The sequence below is a fragment of the Mastigoproctus giganteus genome, chromosome 8 (genome assembly GCF_048544385.1).
Source record: "Mastigoproctus giganteus isolate SK-2022 chromosome 8, ASM4854438v1, whole genome shotgun sequence".
Classification (NCBI taxonomy): domain Eukaryota; kingdom Metazoa; phylum Arthropoda; class Arachnida; order Uropygi; family Thelyphonidae; genus Mastigoproctus; species Mastigoproctus giganteus.
The window spans coordinates 23254271-23277405 of record NC_143582.1 but is presented as its reverse complement, the minus strand read 5'-3'; the positions used below and the strand labels follow the sequence as shown (position 1 = coordinate 23277405).

Sequence of the window (23135 nt, the reverse complement as noted above, 5' to 3'; positions counted from 1 at the left end):
AATTTCTAAACTGTCAGTAGTTTAGAAATAGTCATGGGCAAAACGAGTCGTACAACTGATTCGATTCTGTAAGTCAAAAAGTGATTCCAGTCATCTTTTGTTGTTGAAAAAATATTAAAACATTTTATTAATAATATTATTTATTATAAAGTTATGATTGTAACTTCCTCCATTAATAATGGAAGTTACAATCACTCTCACAGTATTTACCAACTTTTTTTATGACGGATATTTCATATATCTACATTTTACCTGAATTCCAGCTTTGCTGCACAGAAGCTCATTATAATAATATTAATTAAGCATAATTCATTAAACTATATCAAAATTAAAATCATTAAAGTTGCTAACCTCCTCCTTTGATAACCAGAACTAAAAATTATATTTTACGTTTGGATTTAGAATTCGAATTGCATGATGGGAGAATATTACGTAATGGTACCAGACATCTATAAAGAAATTTTACTTGAATTCCAGCTTTTGTTGCACGGAAGGTCAATATAATAATATTGATTAAGCATAATTCATTAAACTATCAAATTAAAATTATTAAAGTTCTAACATCCTCCTTTGATAACCAGAACTAAAAATTATATTTTACGTTTGGATTTAGAATTCGAATTGCATGATGGGAGTATATTACGTAATGGCAACTTGGCCTATCTATAAAGAAATTTTCACATTCTTGTTATAAGCAAACTAGTTATCAGTCCTATTTAAAAATAATAATAAAGTTACACAATTTTTTAATAATAAGAAAAAATTGTAAAATATTATTTTTCAACTTTCTAATAATAATAGATAGATGGAAAAATATTAATAGAATTTTTGATGGCTGAATGTTACATGACATCATCAATAACTTCCCTTGGAAGATTAAGGATTCAATTATGCATATTAAAACTACTTTTGTAGTATACTCTTAAATCATTTAAAAATATTATTCAAAATTATTAAATAATACACCTTAAACGTGCGAAAGAACGTACTGGATCCCATCTAAATTATGCACATATTAATATAGATCAAAATATGTTAGGCAGGAAATATGGTGTTCCAACTTTCTTTGTATGACTGACCTATAAAAGAACGTGTCTGCTACCATTACCAAGACGGAGATAATAACTTAAAAGTATTAGGGAAAGAGAAGGGGGTTAGTGAGACAACGGTGTGTTTGGACTGTAATAACCCATAAATTCAAATGTGTGGGCACATAGTATAATAACCTTTTAAAAATAAAGCTATCACAGTAAGGAGATGTCCTTCAAGTATGACAGAACGAACACGTCCAATTGGTACACAGTTCCAGCTGGTTAAAGAGGAAGCAGCAATCATTTCTAGCAAGGGTTGTATTTAGCCATGTTTTCACCTACACTCATTTTTTCCACTAGAGATCCACCATGGCGTGCCACTGGAACCACGAAACTAGGTTAACACAAATATTTGTGCAGTTCCGCTACACCAACTACTGCTCTTGCATTGTCCACTAAGAACAGGCATCTCGCTGTGACCTTTGGCCATAGAAAGACGTAACTTGTCACTGCGGCAAACAACAAAAGTTTCTTTGAAGGCTCCCCCCCTTCACTTTACACATGTCTGATCGTGACAGGTTGGCGCGTTGTATCGTATCAGAAGGCAACTGTCGGGTGAGAATGAAACAATCTAAGAATCCATATGAAGATGCGATAAGAAGTGTGCCAATCACTTCATACGTTCTTGGTACTCCTTGTAAAGAATAAGACTGAATTTGCATTTTCCATGTTTTGGACCACTTGTGGAAGACTCGAGGTAATTCCCGAAACGTTATGCGGAAATATACAACAGACAAAAAAAATTCATTAATATTATTCCATCTCCATGAGCTTGTATCATTTTGTAAACATCCATGGTATTTTCTTCCAGTTTCAATAAAAATTAATGTTGATTATCTATTCTAACAATTTATTATCCATTTTTTACAAGAAACAAAAGGAGATCAAGGGAACGTTTTAGTTCTTCTCTGACATAACCCTAGATCCTGGACTCAGCCCGAATTGGTTTGGGCTGAGGTCAAGTTCTAGGGTTATGTCAGAGGAGAACTAAAATGATCTTCTCTGACGGAAAATTTATATTTTGAGGAATATTTATGATTAAAAAATGCAACGAATAACTTCGACATCTAAAAATTAATATTGCATATTATTTTTAAAAAGCTTCTATATCCGGGATTCTTTTGAGTGGTATGAATACACACTAATTGTCCAATAGAGGAAAAACTACGTCATTATCTTTTTGGCGATCTAATGAAGCGATAGTAATAAAAACAAAAGTTAGAAAAAGAAGGAGAAAAAAATCTTAGATGATTTAGTGTCTCAAGGCTCTCTTAGTATTTAGATCCGATCAACCCTTCTAGGTTTTTCCAAATGATAACGAACTGCTTCGAGATTGTGTGAGTAATTGGTTGAAACAGGCCGCGCATCAGTAAAACAACCTATACGAAGGGTGAGGACATTCAACTAGAAACTCGGTTCAAGACGCACTCTGCGACTCGCTAATGAGCGTCCTAGGTACCGAAGGATTGAACTTTGACCCGACGTACAATCAATTATTGCAATCCCAGCGACGCAGTGGTGGAAGAATTAGTAAGATTGTTCTTGTTTATTTGTCGTACGCGCTGCTGCAGAAAGAGAGAAAAGAGAGTTCAAAGAACGAAGACCACCTTTTCCAAGTCCCCAATGAAAATCCACGCTCAGTGTTTTCACGGCTTGTTTTCCAACAGCTATAAAGAGTCGTTATCAGCGAAGATGGGATTATATAGTTGAGCCAACGCGACTGTTTCATACATTGATGGCAAAAAAGAAAGTCAGTGGGTGAACATTAGTCCCGAATGTTCCTGCTGTGTTCGCCCTATAGATAACGAGACCACTCACAATACCAAAACGCGAATCCATATTCTGTCTTATTATTTGGCACTTTGCCAACAGCATGGAACATTCCAACTTTGTGTTTAATAACTGCGCTTTTCACAACTTCACCTAAATGATTGGCGTGGGGGAACGAATCGGGGAGAAAAGGACAAAAGCCACATTCTGAAAATAATTTCTGGGCTAGATAATACCATTCTGTGATTTTTAAATTTCCATTTGTCAGTAAATAGAAAAAGATGTTAAAAAATTGCTAAATGTTTCGTTTTCATCTACCCCTCCCTCCCTCCCCCAAATTTTAATGACCATGTAAACCCGTCTGGTATTGTGAAGTATAAATAAATAAAAAAAAATCCTTAAGGAATGAAAATGCAGCCTTTGAAATACGCCATCCCCCACTCTACCCACTCTTCAGTCTCCGAGAAATCATTTACACCCTCTTATTTCCCCCCCCCCCATGCATGTACGAAGTGCTACAAGTAATGAAGGATTCGAAAATATCACTAGAAAGGTCACCAGCTAGGTTCAAGTATAAAGAGGTGTGTTGCCCTTCACCCTTAAGTTCATTATGGTTCTACAAAACAGTCATTTCTTATCTACCATTAGGCATCCATTGTCAGCTCCTTCAAACAGTCTCCTCCTCTCTTCTAGTCATCAAAACACATTCTGCTAGGATTGCTACTCCAAAGACAAATTACAAAGGAATATTGAAAGCATATTTGCAGAAGCCTTTCAGGTTGCCTTAAATTATAGATCTTTACTTTAAAATATTGAAATCAGGTGAAAATATCATTTATATTTACATAAAAATTAAAACTAACTTTCCATATATACTTTAAAGAAAAAAGATAAACGCTATTTATTTTCCCTAAAGTAAAAGTTATCTAGTCTCTACTTTTACTCCCCTCTTTCTTCAAACTGATATGCTGATAAGAAAACAGACTGGCGGCGTTTTTTTTTTTTTTTCTTTTCGTTCTTTATTTTTCTTGGACTTGTGATAATTTAATCGAATGATCGATTAGCCGGAAATTAATCTTTGTGCCTCTGTAGGTCAGGAGAATCGACCTTAGTTTTAATGCGAACGCGTGTACAATAATTAGAATCCCGGGGGTCTCTCCCCGATAAGCGAGGGTGAAGAATAAAAATGAGATCAATTCAAGCATAATAATATTTAACGTTCGATACATGATTGTATAATTTTTTTTTTTTTTTTTTTTTTGTTCTTCAGAATGCTTTGAAAACAGAATTGCACTCTACTGTCAATTAACACACTTTAAACGTTGGAGAGAATTTTCGCAGAGTCCATCAACACCTCCTGTCATGTTCCATATTGTGTTGAGTTGTTGGAATTGAAAGAACCCGGAGCTAGCTTCATTGAATAACGTTCTAAGGCACAATATTATTTGGTTTTTTGCTTTTCTATTCAGTTTTATTCATTAAAGAACGCAACGCAACTATACTCTTTGTTCAGTGTAGTTTGACGTAATTGTCACGTAAGAACTCTATTACACGATCAACGAATAGTTCCTAGCCATTTCACACTTAAAAAACAGGAAAAAGGTATATAAATTAACTGTTAGCCTCAAAAAAAAAATTAAAATAACAAATATAAATTTCATTCTTCAATTCTTTGAATGCTTCCCATTTTGAATTTGCTGTTGGTAACATCATCAGTTGGTCCCACTGAATAGAATTTAAATTCTGTCTCAGACCATCGTAGTCGCCTTTACGAAAGCAAAAACCTTTCCCTTTACCCCTGATGGTAGTTACCTCTTTGAGAAAATCACACTTCAGCACACTGTGATCACTGCCACTTAATGGTTCCTTTATCTGCAGATTCTCAATGCATGAAGAATCACTACTGATGATCAGATCAGGAGTATTATTCCCTTTAGTTGCCTCCCGAACATGCTGATGTAGAATACAATCATCCAATAGATCCACAAAAACGTTGCTTGTGTGTGAGTGACCCATCCACAAATTCCAGTCAATGTCTGGGAAATTAAAATCCCCCATTATAAGACTCTCTGATGTACTGGCCCACTCTATTTCCCTGTACAGTTTCTTATTATACTCATCAGAGTCATTAGGCCTATAGCACACTCCTACTCTCAATTTTGATCTCCCAATGCTTATGTCACACCAAACTGACTCAACACTGCACTGTCCAGCGATGTCGACTGGCTTCACTTCCTTGGTTTTATGTGTTTCTTAACTAATAGCATAACCCCTCCTCCCTTCCTGTTCTCTCTATCTTTTCTGTACACATTGTACTCCCCAAATTCCAGTACTGCATTCTTTATATCTGTGTGACACCACGTCTCTGCTATCCCAACAATATCCACCTTTGATGTTCTGAGCAATACCTCAAATTCATTTACCAAATTTCTAGCATTGGTGTACACGCAAGTATACATGCACCTGTTCCTATTCTTACTACCCTAACACCACCCATGTGTTTACTTGTGCCGCAATGACTCCCAGCAGTCTCTGAAATACCCTGCATCTTGTTTTCCAGGCTTCTGCTCATTCCAATAGAAGCAGTGCAAGAATCACTTTCACCTCTGCCAGTGGCTACTTTTAATCTATTAGTCCTTGTATCCCGCCAAGATAGCAGTTTTCCGACCCACCTAACACTGCCTCGATAGCATCAGCAAATATTCTTGCACCCTTTCTATTTAAGTATATCTCATCCCTGTAGAAGCAGTCTCTCCTGTTAACAAGTACAGTCCAGGCTGAAAAAAATTCTACCCCTTGAGCCTTGCACAGTCTTTCCAGGGCCGAATTGATCGACAAGGCTCTCATCATATACTCCCTCCTATTGTGTCTGGGCAGAATTGCAGACACTTTCAAATTCAACCCTAATTCACGGTTTTTTTTCAACAGTGACCTGTACTTGCTAAGTAATTCTGCCTGTCTCCTACTCTTAATATCATTAGTGCCAACGTGTACAACTATATCACCATTTGTGCCCTTAAAAGATGATATCCACTCTACAACGTCATCAACCTTTGCCCCTGGCAGACATACCCTGGTCCTGTTCCACCTATCCTTTTTACAAAGGATGTTTCCCCGTTTCCCCTGACAGTAGAGTCACCAACAATTAGTAGTTCCTGTGGGACCAGCGCATTCTGCCTTGGGGGTTGCCGCTGTGTTGCGTGATGACCAAGTGCAAGCTCTGGCTTGCACTTGGTCATCACGTGCAAGTGGGCAGCTGAGAGCTTGATGGGTCCCTCACTTTAGATCCTTCGAGGGCATCCACCCTATCCTTCAAGCTCTCATATAGGCCCATAACAACGCTGAGTTGTCGCCTGATTTCCTTACACTCCTTACACCGCGCACACACAAAGACATCCCCCATGGCACTATCATGTCCCGTACCCGAATACTCCACAAACATCAAGCAAGCAGTGCATTTTAAAAGGCTGTGATTCAGAGGGCAACTTCCCCCCTCAGTTCTCCTCTGAGCCACAGCACTCCCATTAGCTTGATCCTTTTGATTTGCTGTTCTGGTCTGAGTCATGATTTCGATTTAATTTCAATACAAAATTATAACCCTAAACTTGTATCCCAGCACAGTTATAACGCTATATATATTTTTCACTATCGAGTATTATCTTCGAGTTTCTTTTATATAACTTCCGTATCAAGTTATGTACTAATTAATTATGTTACGTTTGTAATCTAAGTTGTTAGATGTATTTAGTTAAAAAGTACAATTTAATTGACAATGAAGATTAATAGATATTACTGATTAATTGACAATATTATATATTGTCGAAATCATCGATCAATTCATCGAAACAAAAAAACCTAAATTTTGTTAAAGTTTCTTATAAATTTTGTTTAAGTTACGCAAAGAAATTACTTAAAAGGTTGACACAGTAAAAACAAACAGTAATTTTCTTTGTGCACCAAACTTTTATTTATAGTCTTAAACCATCCCTTGAGACTATAATTCCATATTTTGCGATACATAATTTTGAAGACGATATAAGTTACGTTTCGGTAACTTATATGGTCTTCTTCAACTCTATTTTGGTGACTTAAGAAATATGACATTTGTAACTGTCGCACGCTACTGTTAAACTTCTAGGGAACCCTAAAAGACGCACTTCTACTCCTTATAGAACTAAGAAAATATAAAAATGCTCGTATATTGAATCCAAAAAGTTGCTTTCGGTGGCAAAACATATCATTCTTCGTAGGTAATGAAACAATTCAACAGTCGCTCTATCACTAGACCACCAAAACGAATTAAACACGAACGGGAAAACCATTCTGTGAAAAATTTCTCACTAATTCTGACAAACTATGGCGTTTCTCCGCGTTTAATGATCACCCACACGAACGTAAAGCTGCGAGTTCCTTTTATTCTCTCACATTCAAAATTCGATCTTTGGGAAATCCGTTGTGCGTTTCCCACCTCACGGGACAAATAGATGGTTCACCCAAAGTCATTTGCTTAAGGCACTCGGAAATAAATGGGTTCTATAACAACGAAGGGGATGACGGAGTAATTTTATTCAGAACATTTATAATCCGGGGGAGAAGATATTTTTAAACCAGCAACATGTTCTGCAAACTTCAATGCGAAAATTAAGGGATTTCTATGTGTTGTCCACCATCAATACCAGTTGCTAAACAACAAAATATTCAATTTTCGAGCTACACTACTATCTCGAAAAAATAGAGGTGTAGCTCGCTTCTTCGCAAATCTACTATCGAATTACTAAATTTTTAAAAATATAAACCATTATCCTCTATAATATTTATATTTAATTCGTATTATTAAAGTTTATTCTCAAAGAAATGCTTATTATATATGAATTTTAATGTAAACAATTCTAAGGTAAAGAACATGGTTGATGCATATGTTCAAATCGGTGACCATTTTGGATAATTTTTTTTTAAGTATTTGATTTTTATTTATGAGAACTACAGAACCACTTTATTTCATAAGATTTAAAATAATACATTAAGTAATAAATGTAGATAAAATTATTTAAATCGCAAAAGATATCAACGAGTCATATGACTCGTGTCACGTGAACGTTAATACTTTCCTAGTTATCAGGTTAGTTTCGCATTTCTGTTTACTTCAATATTCTGCAATATTTTATATAATGTCATTTATAATAATAATTAATTAATATTTTATTTAGTAAAATTAATGACTGAGCAATATCCTTGTTTTGATCAGTAATAAATAATAATTAACTGTAAAATAATTAACTGCAAGCATCATTATAAGATGCTTGCAGAACTATCTTATCCTTTAATAACTTTGTTGCAACCAGTAGGTTTTAAAATATTATCATTCTTCTCCTTCTTGGTGATTCCCTTCTACTTTTCTGTCTCTCTCTCTTTCTCTCTCTGGGTAACTAGGGAATTTTTTTTGGCTGTTGCAGCATAAGCCTCAGGCTTCCTTGTACCATATAGATAATAATAACTGCATTGATCTAAATTCTGACAGTAGAATAAACTTGCCTTTGCAACGAGTTGCCTTAGTATTGCATTACTTTCAAACAGATGGCTTCGACAAAAGGATAATCAGCCATTTGGCTGCTTCAGGACTACCTTGTCCCTAATTAGATAACAGGTGATCTTTAGTGACAACATGCAGACAAACACAGTCGTCAAGAAGTTGTTCCATGTGAGTTGCCATGCGATATACGAAATCAGTTTTAAAAGTCATAATAAGATAAAGCTGTCTGCTTAAAGTTGTGCAATACCAGAGCAACTCAACAAAGGCAAATTTGTTCTGCTATGAGAGAGAGAAAAAAAAAAAAAAAAAAAAAAACACTGCGTTTTCCATGCAGTTTAAATCTTGCTGGTCGCAAATACAGATACTAAGCATAACTCTCGAAAATAGTGAAAATTTATAATCCCTGTCCCACTTAGTCCCCGAGTGGGAAAGAGGTGTGTTACTACTACACTGCTCGACAAAATTAACAGAACAAGTAGAAAACGTTTAGTAACTCGTGCAGCTTGCGATGAAGCAGGACAAAATTCGGTATGGTGGTGGTGTATCATAGAATAACAATAAAATGAGGAGACAGCGAAAAACTTCGGACAGGTATAAGGGACATTAATAGGGGTTGTATAAGACTTACCAAAAAGTCTCACAATACAGAAGTCGATACAAGATGCTCGAAAATATGGTCACGTAACGTCAGTATAGCGTATAATCCCCTCCAACGGCTAAACAAGCCTCACAGAAATAAACCATAAGTGTCTATAAGATTCTGTGGCAACAAATCCCATTCTTCCACCAGCGCAGACGTAAGCTCACCAAATGACCGAGGATTGGCTGTCCGCGTGAAATGCGACACCCAAGAGCGCTCCACACATGTTCAACCGGATTTATGTCTGAAATTCGTGCTGGCCTCGGCAGTCGTTGGATATCTTCGGTTTCAAGATATTCCTCCACCACTTGAGCTCTGTGTGCAGGGCGTTGTCGTGCATGAAAATAAAATCTGAGCCAACCGCACTCCTAAAAGGTCTCACATAGGGTTCGAGGATCTGTTCTTGGCACCAATTACGGTATCCCTATCAAAAACATGAAGATGGGTGCGGCCGTTGATAGCCGCTTGCAGCGTAAGTGTCCCTTTCTCTAATGTTGGAAGAATGGTACCGCATTCCTCCTTGTCTCCAGACAGATGAAATAATATCTAGAATCTGTTTGTTGGCTAAAACGAACTCATCGGAGAACAGAACTGTACTTCACTTTTCAGGGCTCCGAGTCACATGTTCGTGGCACCAGTTTCGACGGGCTCTGGGGTGGTTTGGTTTTAATGGGGGACCAACCACTGGCTCCTTTGCGTAGAGTCGGCTTTAGTTGAGCCTTCTTAACACAGTCCGGTTGAAAATGTTTTCACCTGTGGCAGCAGCAACCTCAAGAGACAGTTGATGACAGGATATCGTAGGGTTCCGTCTTGCTGTTAGAGTCAGATAGAAGTCTGTTCAGGTTGACGTAGCCCTTGGCCAGCTCTTCTTGTAATGGTTCCTCGTTGCCGGAACTGCCTCCATAGTGCCGAGACGATACCGCATTAGTCATTAAGGCAACATTCCACAGCTTTAAGTCTTCCAACGACCCGCCATCTCAGAGAATCAGCTAAACAACGATGACTTGCCATACTGAGTACTGGATATATGATGATCCCACTGAGAAAGCCAAAAAGCAGGACGTGGTCGCAACCTGCGTTTTTATAGTCATGAAAATTTGCATAATGTACGACTCTGTAAGCTGGTAGATCGATTTCTATTGGATACTCGGAATTTACATGCCAGGATGTCTATTATATCAATCGCCTTTGGTGATACTCTTCACAATAAAATATTCATGAAAAACCTTTTTATTTTTTGTTAATTTTGTTGAGCAGTGTATACCTATTCAAGAAATTATTAGCAAATATCCATTAAATATATTAAATTTTTAGTTTAACTTCAATCCTTTAATTTCAATCCTAATTTTGTTCTTGCTAATATTTATATTTTAATTAAACAATAGCTTGTGGTCCTAGTGTGCTGTATATGCATTGACACATCTGTGTCATGTCTGATGTCAATAGGTCAAAAAAGCTCAATATTTGAGGACTATTCAGCACTAGTGAAGATTAGCCCTGACATCGAGTTAAAAATTTGTTCTGACTGCTTAGAAACCAAAACTACATAGAGAGATTTTGGTTCTTAGCAGTCACGTAGGCTAGAACCACGGTCAACCCAAAGGGTGTGCAATTGTGCAATTGTACTACCGCTTTCACACATTGAGTACAAAAAAGAAGAAGAAGAAACGTAAATGAATATAATTTTTGATGGAACACCGGTTGAAAAACAATGGTCTATTTTCTAGATAGGACTCCATGTTGTACATGACGGATTTGATGTTTTTTTTCCAGATCGAAAGATGCCAGAAATAGAAAAAATAAATTCATTTAGCCTTAGGCTAACGTATTTTCAAGTGAATGTATTTCATTAACTTCACAGTACCTCCAGCTTCCTCATTGCTCCTCCATCCATTATAACTAGGTCTAAATAACAAGCGAACAATTCTATCGCGATCTATTTTCGTGCCAATCGGTGGCTCTAATCAGTTTGCCATTAAAGCTGGATGTTTTTATTTTGCACTGCCATTATCCTGGCATTAACTGAACACGAAGCCCTCTTTATCTTCCATGTTTATATTTACATGTCACAGAAACATGCTGCTCTATGTGATAGTTGCCTTTTGTGAGCGTACCAGTATTGTCTGAAAGACTCACACAGAGAGCAAATTAATTTGGATTGTTAGAGAAGCAGAACCTATCTACGTATACCCGGCCCCTGTTTCGGTGCTCGCATTCACAATTAAGGGACACACCTTTAATTGTGCTACGATGAGAAGTCCTTATAGACTAGAATAACTTAATCTTTCTTAACTCGGTTCAATAGCCTAAAACTGCAGATCCATATGCCTCGCCTGAACAGCTGAATATCGGAGTTTATTGCTATGGTAACACCCTCTATTGTACTAAATGTATACGTAGATCCTTACCTTCGTGGTTAGGGCTCATACTTGCGCCCCTCCCACTACTGCATGGCTCCGCTGTGGGGGGTCTGCTTGCTCCCTGGGCGGATGCTGAGTCTCGGCCGACATCTTCTGAGCCACTACCCTCAGGGGTGGAAGAAGGGGAGGAGGTTGCGGCGGTGAAGTGTTGCAAGTTTAGTCCTTGGGTGTCCCGGCTGTCGACCTTTTCATATCCATACCAGCCCAGTAGTTCGTTCATTGTGGTCTCGGCATAGTCCTGCAATAGAATAAGTGTTTGTTAAGATCTGTGCAGCTATGAGGGCACTTAAAAGGTACTTCAGTCTAAAAATATTTTACTATCTACTGGTTTACGCGTCGTTTAGGTATTTAAGTGACCTGAATCGGTACGTTTATTAACATTTTGGGCTCTTTTAGCCACAGATTAATCAATAAATGCTTGTGATAAAGATTTTCTCTCTCCATTAATAGGACATGCATCTGTTGTAATTGTTTGTTGAGGTAGAAAAGTCATATGACTGCCTAATCACCATGAACTTTTAAATGGATGGATAGAAATGGTGCTGACAGTTTATGGTGAATGAGTAATGTCCAAAACTTTGTTAGAAAATGGATATTTTATAATAGAAACCGGTTGTACAAGGATTAAATTTAAGTTTTCTTCTTTCCACTGGATATCAACATTTAATGAAGAGTGAAGAGTCGGGGTTCTAGAACAAGACAGCAAAATATAGTATACAAGAAGAAAATGATAGGTGAAAGAACAAAACCTTGGGGAACTCCTGAATTATTTGAGAAGTTAGAAGACAAAGTGCGATCTACCATCACTCGCAGTGAGCAGTCAGATAAAAGAAAAAAACTGGCTACCTAATTAAAAATTGGAAGGAGGCCATAAGGTGGAAGCGCGTTTAGACCTTTATTATTATGGCAAACATCAGAAAAAGCCTTAGAAATGTTTTGAGTAATTGCTTGAGTTTCTACGAACTTTTGCATCGAATTTTTTCAAAGATGAATAACATACGGGCCCTTGCGAGTAGCACAGTGAATATAATCACCCTTCTCTCCACACTAGGAGGGGGTTTCAGTTCGAATCCCGTCAATGACGAAAGGAACTTTTATTTTATTTATTATTATTATTTTTTTCACAAAGTGGCTGAGTTAGACGGTCTCAGCTGAGGGTTACATGGGATTTTTCTCCAGGAAATTCGAGTTTTTTGTCCAGAAACCAGACAAATCAACCACACACTATACTAACACATCATAGCCTTAGTTGTTTCGGCGATTAACAAAACAAACAAACAGAAAGTAGCATAAAGTTGGAAGCCTTATTTTAGGAAAGATTTCCCTATTACTTTGCAATAGGATGATAATTGTAGGGAATGTTATTTGTTGCAGTTTTAGAAAAAGGCTGACTCCAGGTAGCACAGTGGATATAATCACTCCCTTCCACACCGTGTGAAGAAGGTCCCTATTCGAATACCCCCCTCCCCCATTATGGTCCTGAATAACTATTATTCAGTATTGTTTAAGTCGCTATTTCCCCCAAGATCGATTAACTCGGCCGCAGTGGCCGAGTTAATCGGTCTTGTGCGAATTAACAACATTCTCCGTTCCCTTCCCGGAAATTCGGAGTTTTTTTCGCAAGACACAACAGGCTAACCGACCAGGAAACACTTTATAGACAACGTTTTCTTAAAGTTAATTAATTAACTTTTAAAAAACATTTCCCTCTTATCCTATTATTACTACTACGTCTATTACCCTCCCTCCTAAGGAAAACGTATGAACCTTGCACTGTATGAAAAGCGCAAAACTATATATATTTAATATTTTTGTTGTTACATTATTCCACCCTTTGATTTATAGCATTGCCCTTAACAGCTGGCTGAGATATGCATGCAGGCCTGTGTGTGTGTGTGATACAAAATTTTACATGTCTGCTTCGCAACGTTTCTGTGATCTCGAACAGGTGAGACCCATAGTAGAGGGAGGGATAGTATTGGGGAGAGTGTGAATGTGGGAGAAGAATAGTAATATTCAAGGTGGTAGGCGTTCCCTTAAAAAGGAAATCTCTTCACAGAGCGATGAAGATGGATTGAGCTGATAACCGAGCTGGTGCATACGGACGTCCACTACCTGAGGAGAATATTAAAACAAAGAAATGTTAATAATACCCTCCGTAGCTGGTAGTGGGAGGAAACTGTACAATCTCCGCCTAGTCTTAAGTGCCAGCTTAGGAAATATTTTGGTGCCAAGGTATTATTTCACCTCGTGCTAAGGACTAGAAAGGCTGGGTTTCCTGGATGCGAACGAAGAATGTTTCATCCACGCTGGAGCAGAAGTTATCTATTAATAAAAACATTGGAAATAACAGGGTTGGTCTGTTATTAAGTACATTATATAGTGGAGCCATCTATTTTTCTAAAATGCATTTGTCTTAGGGGAAAAAGATCCATAAAGAATTATCTGTTTGAAACATGAGTTGGTTTTAAAGGGTCTATTAGTTGAAAACAATTGAAACTTGCGGTTACAGTTCCAACAGATAATTGGATCATGTGACCAGATTGGATCACGTTATCCAAAGACCCCGTATCTACATTAGTTCGTTTTTTTTTTTGCCGGAAATGCTGGTTTTTCATCCCATAAAAGAGATGAGTTTACAGATGTCATAAATTGATGACTGATGGCTTTAATTACATTTGTTCTTAAATAAAACTGTTCGTAGACAGATAAAATGGGAACTTTATCTACCCACGCCCTCAAGAAAAAAAAAAGATGTAAACTGCATGTAGGGTTGTGTCCCTCTTTATTCTCTTGTACTACGATATATGGACAAAAAAAAAAAGGTGTTCCGAAAAGTGGATAGACCGTTGTGGATCTCTCAAATGACCACTAAGGTTATCAGATGTAACCCTCCCAGATTTTTATTGAGTTGGAATATTTGAAAAATACCTTGTGCTGTTGTAAAAAGACTTGTTTTTATGTACATTGCTGGACAAAATTAAGAGAGCAAAATATTTTTCATGAATATTTTATTGTAGACAGTGTCGCCGAAGGCAAATATTTGATATAATAGACATCCTGGCATGCAAATTCCGAGTAGCCAATAGAAATCGATCTACCACCTTAGAGAGTCGCACATTATGCCTATTATGTGCGACAAATTATTCATGCCTATAAAAATACGGGTTGAAACCACATCACTTCATTCCCATTTTTGGCTTACTAGTGTGATAGCCACATCTCCAGTATTCAGGATGGCAAACCATCGCTGTTTAGATGATTCTTTGAAATGGCAGGTCATTGGACAACTTGAAGCCAGGCAGTCGCAGGTGGCACATTGGCTTAATGTGTCACGCAGTGTCGTCTCGAAACTATGGAAGCAGTTTCAGGAGACAGGAACCATTACAAAAAGAGCTGGCCCAGGTAGTCCGAGAGCTACGTCAATCAGAACAGATCGCTATCTGGCTCCAACAGCAAGACGGAACCCTACATTGTCCTGTCATCAACTGTCTCTTGAGGTGGCTGCGGCCACAGGTGAAAACATTTCCAACCGGACTGTGTTAAGAAGGCTGAATTCAAGGGCCTCTACATAAGGAAGCCAGTAGTTTGTACCCCATTAACCCCAAACCACCGCAGAGCTCGTCGAAACTGGTGTCATAAATATGAGACTTGGAGCCCTGACAAATGGGGCACAGTTTCTTCTCTGAAGAGACAGCCCAATTTTAGGCTACAAACAGATTCTAGGCGTTATTTCATCTGGAAACAATGAGGAACGTGGTACCATCCCTCCAACATCAGAGAAAAGGACACTTACGGTGGAGGCAGTGTTCTCGTGTGAGGAGGAATAATGATGAACGGCCGAACACCTCTTCATGATTTTGACAGGGGTACTGTAACTGCGCAGAGGTACCGAGAACAGATCCTCTATCCCTATGAGCGAATTTTTTGGGGTGCGGTTGGCCCAGATTTGCTCTTCATGCATGACTGCAAATAGAGCTCAAAATGGTGGAGGAATATCTTGAAACTGAAGATATTCAACGACTGCCGCTGCCAGCACGATCATGTGGTCGAACCTGTATGGAATGTCCTTGGGCGTTGCATTGCGTTGCACACCGCCAGCCAACCGCTGAATCATTTGGTGAGCCATTGGTCTACGCTGGTGGAAGAATGGAATTTGTTTCCACAGAATCTTATATCAAGGGTGGTGTCGGACTGCTGAACAGGCCTGTTTAGCAGTCGGAGGGGGCCATACGTCGTACTTATGTCATGTGACCATATTTTCGAGCATCTTGTATCGATTTCTGTAATGTGACCTTTTTTGTTAATTGTTATACAACCCCTATAAATGTTTCTTATACCTGTCCGACGTTTATCGTTATTCTATGGTACACCACCACCATAGGAAATTTTGTCCCGTTTCATCGCAAGCTGCACGAGTTACACCACATTTTCTACGTGTTCTGTTATTTTGTCGAGCAGTGTATTTTATGATTGTCAACATATATTTCCAGTTCATTCCATAGATGTTTGGTGGGACTGAAATTGTGAATGGGCTAATCACGACGGATGTTTCAACTCTTTCTCGCGTTTGCAGTCGAGATGTTAAGGATGGGGTGGAGTAGTATACTTTTCCACTCAGTTGAACCATGGGATTCAACAGAGCAGATATGTTAAAAAACATAATAAATAATCTTATCTAGATAAAAGGATATGGAGTCATGCTGAAATAGGCACGTACTCACTTACGCCTATGAGAAGGATCGGCGTGAATCCTTTTATACAAAATAAATTGATCAAAAAATATATTATTCTGTTTTTTCTAAATTTCTACATTCCTCCTTTCTAAGTTGCCAAAATTTCTCTTATTTCTTAATAAACTGACCACCCAGTGTGTATTCAACTGGGCTGCTGCTGATTACACTTAAAAAAAAAAAAGTTTCGCATAATTTGTGTCCCGCTCTATATATCCCAAACCTCCATGTTCCTAATAAACTGGTCAGTGAGTGTAGTTATGCTATATACTCAACATTTTTCCTCCTGTGATGCACTTTCTCTCTATAAACCATAGTCGTCTATATTCACAAAATATGTTTATAGTAGTTGCAGGTTCTTTTCTTAGCAGGTCAGCCTTCCTGTTGAAGGAATTGCAAACACTTAGTGAAGAATTCCCCCCTCCCCCTCTTTTTTTTTCGCACAATCATGTGTCCACCAGATGTTCATGCCGTCATCAGTCGTTTATTTTCCGATCTAGCTTGTGTTGTGTTTGTACAGTTCCCAAGGTATGGCAACTGCTGTCCATGTGCAAGCTGACTGTCGTGTTCTTAACTTTTCAAGTCTAATATATCTGTAAATTTAGAGATGGAATAAACGAATGTAGAAGGCGACTCTGTTTCCATTTTGTTCGAGGAGGTGGGTGGTGAGTTGTGGTGTTATTGTCAAAGGAAATGGTGCAGTTTAAAATGGAACATGAAAACAAAACTACCTTTTGAAGTTATTCCTATCACGCGTTGATCTGTGGCTGAGATAATTATTGCATCAGTAGTCCTGTAAGAACCAACCATCTGAATAAAATTAAAAGATAAAAGCATTAATTATTTATCTCGCACGTTTTAATTTTTAAAAAAATTTATTTAATTATTAAAGTTGCTATTTACTAAACGACTTTTTGATAAAAGTACAGTAACATGGAATCAAGGGTTATTGGGAACGTTCGGTTCACATGGCGTCACGAATTTCATTGGTTAACGATTGGAATCTGTGGTGTTGCGCCTTAGTATCAGCGCAGTGGTTATCGCCGTCCTTCCCACACCGGGAAGAGGACCAAGTTCGAGTTCTGTCAATGACGCGAGTAATTTTTATATGCTTTTTTTCACAACGTGGCTGAGTTAGTCTGAGGATTGCATGGTTTATTCTTCCCCGAAATTCGGGTTTTTCGTCCCGCAAACAAGCAAATCGACCACAGAACACACGCAGTTTACAAACATAATGTATACGGTGCAATAGGGTCTAAGTAGTTGATGAACCTAAAACACTACAATAACTGCCAATATTTATTATGTGAACTTAATCTGAAATCTTAATTTCACCATACTGGAACAGGCTGCACGAGTCTGTTTTACTATATCTTGGCCATTTTCTTTCTACTCCTAAATGAGCACTTTACCTCTTCCCTATCTAAGACCAATGTGCTAATAGGTCTGTTCTCCTATTCTCAATGAGAGTCTGCATTAAACTCTGCTTGGTCTTAAACCACCACCATTCTGCTTAGTCTTTAACCACCTCCCATCATGGTGCAGTAATTAAGTCGCTGTTTGGTAAACTGACGGATAAAGCAATTTTATGTGCATACCCCTTTCAAAATTAAAGCAATTCAGAACATTTTTGTTTTCAACCTTCGTACTCTGCTCTTTAGTGTTAGCCAATTAGATAAAACATTCTTCCCATACTTTTTTGCACGATCAGAACACAGGATCCAATAAATATGATATCTCTAGGTGATGATTTATACATTAAATCCGATGTAGAATCAATGTACAATGTCATTTATTTCTACCAAAATGTGACATGGAAATATAAAGTAGGGTCAAGAAAGCGAGGAAATACATAAAGAGTTTCTTTTGTTATCTTACCTTTCCACCTATTGGTGTACAGCCAAGAAAGACAAATATGAATCTGGACCCAACAAGAATGGGCAGTAGGACGGAAGGTTCTTCTCATGACAGGCCTAATTACTATATAATTAAGCTACCGGTTCTGGTTAAATGGCAGTCTGCTACATGGGCCATGACCTCCGGTCGGCTGTCAGAACCAATTACAAGGTCGTTTACTTTGATGCGACTATTCTCAGTGTCCTCCATAGACACCGCACTCAAAGTAAATAGCCGAGAAAGAAGCCAACCCCAATGGTAGATCATTTGCACGAAGAAAGACAACGTATGAGTAATACACTACCTTATTTTGCATTTGTGGACGAATATCACAGTCAGTCGTGAACAATTACTAGACAATAGAATTAGTAGACAATGACGTACTAAGATTATACTCTCTAACCAATTCACTACACACCATATATTACAATATGTACATAACATAGTTATGTTGGTATTTGCAAAAACACCGTTGCCAACCGCTGAAGGTGGTTGTTAAAAACAAAAATAAAACATGATTTATTTTTATGTCAATTGAAAACGTAGGAAATCACTTTAAAAAAATAGTAACCATCAACTATGTAATTACGTCATTATCTCATCAGCCTGTTGCGCACTTATAAAACATACATTAAAAGATGTCTAAATAAATTTACATTTAGTTATTAATTTAAATTTAAAAAAAGCTTGCATTGTATTATTAATTTCTTAAATAAAAAAACTTACATTTTATTATTAATTTCTTAAATAAAAATCATCGCATAATTTTATTCTGCTTTGATATTATATGTTGGCAGAAGACGTGGACAGTTGGACATGAATCACGTGATAGTAAAGACAAATAGGTGGCGTGATTGAAGCATCTTGAATAAATTATAATACTTAACTAAACAACTTAAAAATCTGCATTCTATTTTTATTTAATTAATTAGATATAAGTTAAACTGATAATTACAACTACAGTCATTTTATTTAATTAATAATTTTAAATAATTACTAATAGTATTTTTGTGAGAGAATAACCTTACTTTTCATTAATATCATTGCTGTTATCGATGACATAGATGGCAGCACAATCGGTGTGAAATAGTTTTCTTAGCTTCTATACTGATTTTTTAAACTTTGTTTAATCTTTTTTACGAACAATAAACAAAAGAAACTGTCCTGTTCTGTATGCTTAAATAAATAGATAAATTATGGTATATTTATCATTTTAATTACAATGTTATAATTGCAGGTTTACTGTTTTCGAAAATAAAAATTAATATACCGGGCTGTTTTGTGAAACTTGTCATAAACTTCAATCAAAAATAACAGATTTTTATAGCTTGAAACTATGCATTATTCTGCTTTTTTCTTTTTCTTTTCTTTTCTTTTTTTTTATTGGTCTCAACACCATTAAACTATTTTCCTAATGTGACAGCTCAGCGAAGCAGGTAATTTTTTCATTATTAATCCTAATATTACCACGCTGTAATGAATATCTTATAGAAAACAGGGAGACGATTTTTATCTAAAAAAAACCCTTTCCCAATCCCGACTATTTGAGTCAACTGAAAGGAGACGCTGTTGACCTTGAACGAACACATCGACAGTCGGGAATATAGGGGAACGAGAGATCGAGACGAGTTGTTGGAATGGTGTGGAGTATTTGGCAGCTGTTCAATAATCAGAACACCTTTCGGGTCACATGTTTCTTGCTTTCCCCCTCTACCACCTCCCTCCAGCTGATCGGACACACTACTCACGCTAAGGGAGGTTTCCATGGAGTGCCAGGTGTAGATAGCCTCACATACCGACTTTCGCAGGCGTGATCAGCGATTTTGTTATCTTACTACAATTAAATTAAGGACGTTCAACAATTGTCGAGAAGAGTGGGGTTCGCATATGAGTGGTTGTGAAGGAAAAATATGGTAGAGTCTTGAACAGTCGACTCCAGTTGTTACCAAGGTTATAGCTTGAGTTAGTGTGTATAGTTTCTAGCAAGAGAGAGAGAGCGAGGGATGGGCGTTGTTAAAATGCACGTGTATCTAAATGCTTCCTGTTCCCATGTGTTGTTTTCTATTGCAATTATAGTAACGCATGAACCACAGTATCTGGAGAGACAGAAGAGACTATGCGTGGAGTATACGGAGGCTTTAAACACTATAAAACTATTAACCTTTTGCACCTCTTCGTCTGCAAACAAGAAGCATGTCAGGTGAAGTTATTTCGTTCGGGCCAATAGTAGTGGGTTATCAAGTTAATGTTACTTATATGGACCGTGGGTTAAAGTCTCATATGGTTTCAGGAGACGCCCAAGTGGTCTTGAGTGATTTATTGAGTACTGTAACCAGTGCGTGTGAACAATGCTACATACTAGCATTAAGGTGCACAGCGTTGTGAATAATAATAATAACAACAGTGGATTCATAAAATAAGGATAGCACAGGCTCTCGCAGTTGTCTTAGCCGCGTAGATAACTCAATAGTGAAGACCATCTATGGTAATTTTACATTTTACAGTAGTGTGGAGAATATACTGTTATAGGTTTAATTGTGCTTAAACGGATTTATTATTATTATTATTATTTATTTATGTTTTTTTTTTAAATTAATATCAATAAATAATTAGACGTTCAAGTAGATGTGGGTTGGATGTGCCCAAACAGAACATTACAGCTCATCTCAAATAATCCCACTGGATTCAAGCTAGAACTCTATTCGTGCCAACGCAATTCTCCTCTCCTGAAGATGGGCTTTACTACTCGGAGTGCTGTCATGGTATTGTATTATCTAGTGTGGATAATGCAGATTACCTAAAACACCAAAATAGGACGGGGGATGGGGGGGGATTTCTATTAAAACACGGTCCTGGACGTAAAAACTGCACGAGAATTGAAAGAATTGCATTATTGAGGATGTCACAACAACTCTTCTGCAAATCCCATCCACAAAATCTGTTGCTCCAATCATGCCAAAAAGCGATTCAAATAGATTGCAACTAAACACAAGGTTTCACAGGACGATGCAGTTCTTTTCAAAATGTTCTATGAGTTGGTACCACCAAATTAAAATACCACATTAAGATTTCATCTCTTCAGTGTATCTTTTTTCCACTCCTTCATAGAGCAGGTCCGCTATCCACTACCGCATCCATCCCTATGTATTAAATTTCGTGATGAAAGGCTTTTGGGCGTCAGCTAATCCGTGAGATCCATGTTGGCACACATACTGTACAAAGGGGGTTCAGTATGTGCACTAACAGCTGTTTCTGTTCGTTCCTCTCTCTCTTTGGCGATTCTTTGGTCTGGGTGTGGTTTTCTGGAAAACGCAACCAGCTTTTCGAAGATCACTAGTTTTAAAAATATTTTCCTGGCCGATGTTCAGGTTTTGAACGAATGGCGTTCTATTTTGATAGAGTTTTCGGAATTTGAGAACTCCGAAATGTGTTGCATGCTAAATCCTTCCTCGCGGTAGCCAGATAATTTTTCTCGCTTGAATTCCTTATGCTAGTTTCTGCACTTAAAAACAAAACTGGCAATTGGAGCTCAATATGGTGATTAAAGATTAAGATTCTAAATGTTTAATCACCATATTATCAACAGAAAAGAAAGAGTTTTGGTCCATGCTCCGCGAAAGCAGTTAGGCCTTCGTGAATAAATTTGAGAGAACTGGAATTCTGCATTATGCACCAAAATGGGTAAGGCCAACAACCCGTGACGAAGTCAGGAAATATCCCGAACCGTTCTTTAAGAAATTATTTCAACATCACATCTGGGCATTTTCAATGCTAGGGATGTCGCTCGACTCCTGTACGACTTTAAAAGTAATCAGGCAGACATTAAGACAAATTCGAGAAAAATCAAATTTGTTCATTTAATAAATCTAAATTATTATGTGAGTAGGAAGGATTAGTCTAATAATTGTTTATCAAGATTAGATGAAAACCTAGATTGCCTATCTAAGGTTATGGTTAGGAGAAGCTCATATGTACCTTCATGATAATGTCATGAAGGTAGAATTAAACACGGTCAGAGAAGATGACAAGATCAAGAGAATACAAGAAGCAGTACCGTATTTAGCAGTCACAGGCTTGAAACCCGGTCACTAAAAGCACGTGTACTTATGTACCCTCGTGCTTGACCACTCGCTTCGGTGGCCTTCAAGAACGCAACTTTTGACAATAGAGTTTCTGAAAAAGACCTCGTTTAAATCTATTAAACACGTCCCTTGAATTTATTAGAACTGAACACTTTAATAACTCTATGAGTAATTTTGTTTCTCGACTAGTCTTAATAATTGAAAATGAAGGTAGCATATCACTCACGCTATATATCCATGGAGAGAAGATTAGATATCCATGAATATCAAAATACTGCAGCAATAGTCTCCATTCCTCCCCAAAGCAGTATTTCTACTTAATATAAATTATATTTAGCTTCCGAAAGAATATTTCCCATTATCTTTTCGTACTGTAAACCATAAAATTTCTCGTTTTCGCTAGACCCAAAGTACAAACCCTCGCGATCATGGGCCCGTAACGTATTGTTATGGTACGCCACGCTCCTGAGAAGCGACCTTTAATGAAAACTCAGCGGACGTTACACGTAAAAAAAAAAAGGAAAAGAAAAAAATCTCCGTGAACATACGCAGCTCTGGCGAGAAAGTTACAATAACTGTTCACACTCCAGAGATTTTTGACAACGGATGTTAAAGCAAGTACAAAACAGACGCAGAATGATAACAAATCCACTCGCCATTTGTAATAAAGTATAGAACGTATCTTTGGAGAGATCTGGTTATTTACATTTAAATTAAGGTCACTTCGGCACATGCTTCAAGCTCTTTTAAACACCACCCTTTTTATTGGTGTACAGTAAAACGTATAGTAAAGTGAATACGAAAAAATAAATGAAGTAATATTAATTATTATAAAAAGTAAAAACGGAAATTACCTGATGGGTGATTAAATTCATTTTTAAGTAAAGATACGATAGTAGAATTTTAATTTTCTGTTCATGCGTAATTCCGGTTTGAACAGATTGAGTAACTTGGGATGATTATCGCGTGACTC

At 37.4% G+C, this 23135-nt stretch overlaps 1 protein-coding gene across 5 annotated transcripts in view; it reads right to left on the bottom strand.

Annotated features, from left to right (window-relative positions):
• Positions 1-23135, bottom strand: part of Sobp (Sine oculis-binding protein) — a 190448-nt gene that overhangs the window by 97381 nt on the left and 69932 nt on the right. For 4 of the 5 annotated variants that reach the window (XM_090379727.1, XM_090379726.1, XM_090379728.1 and 1 more), the window contains one exon: positions 11440-11689. In XM_090379727.1, coding sequence (XP_090235853.1) covers positions 11440-11689 — 250 coding nt within the window. Of the gene's footprint in view, positions 1-11439; positions 11690-23135 lie in introns of those variants that run through there. The other variant, XM_090379731.1, reaches the window with a different exon arrangement.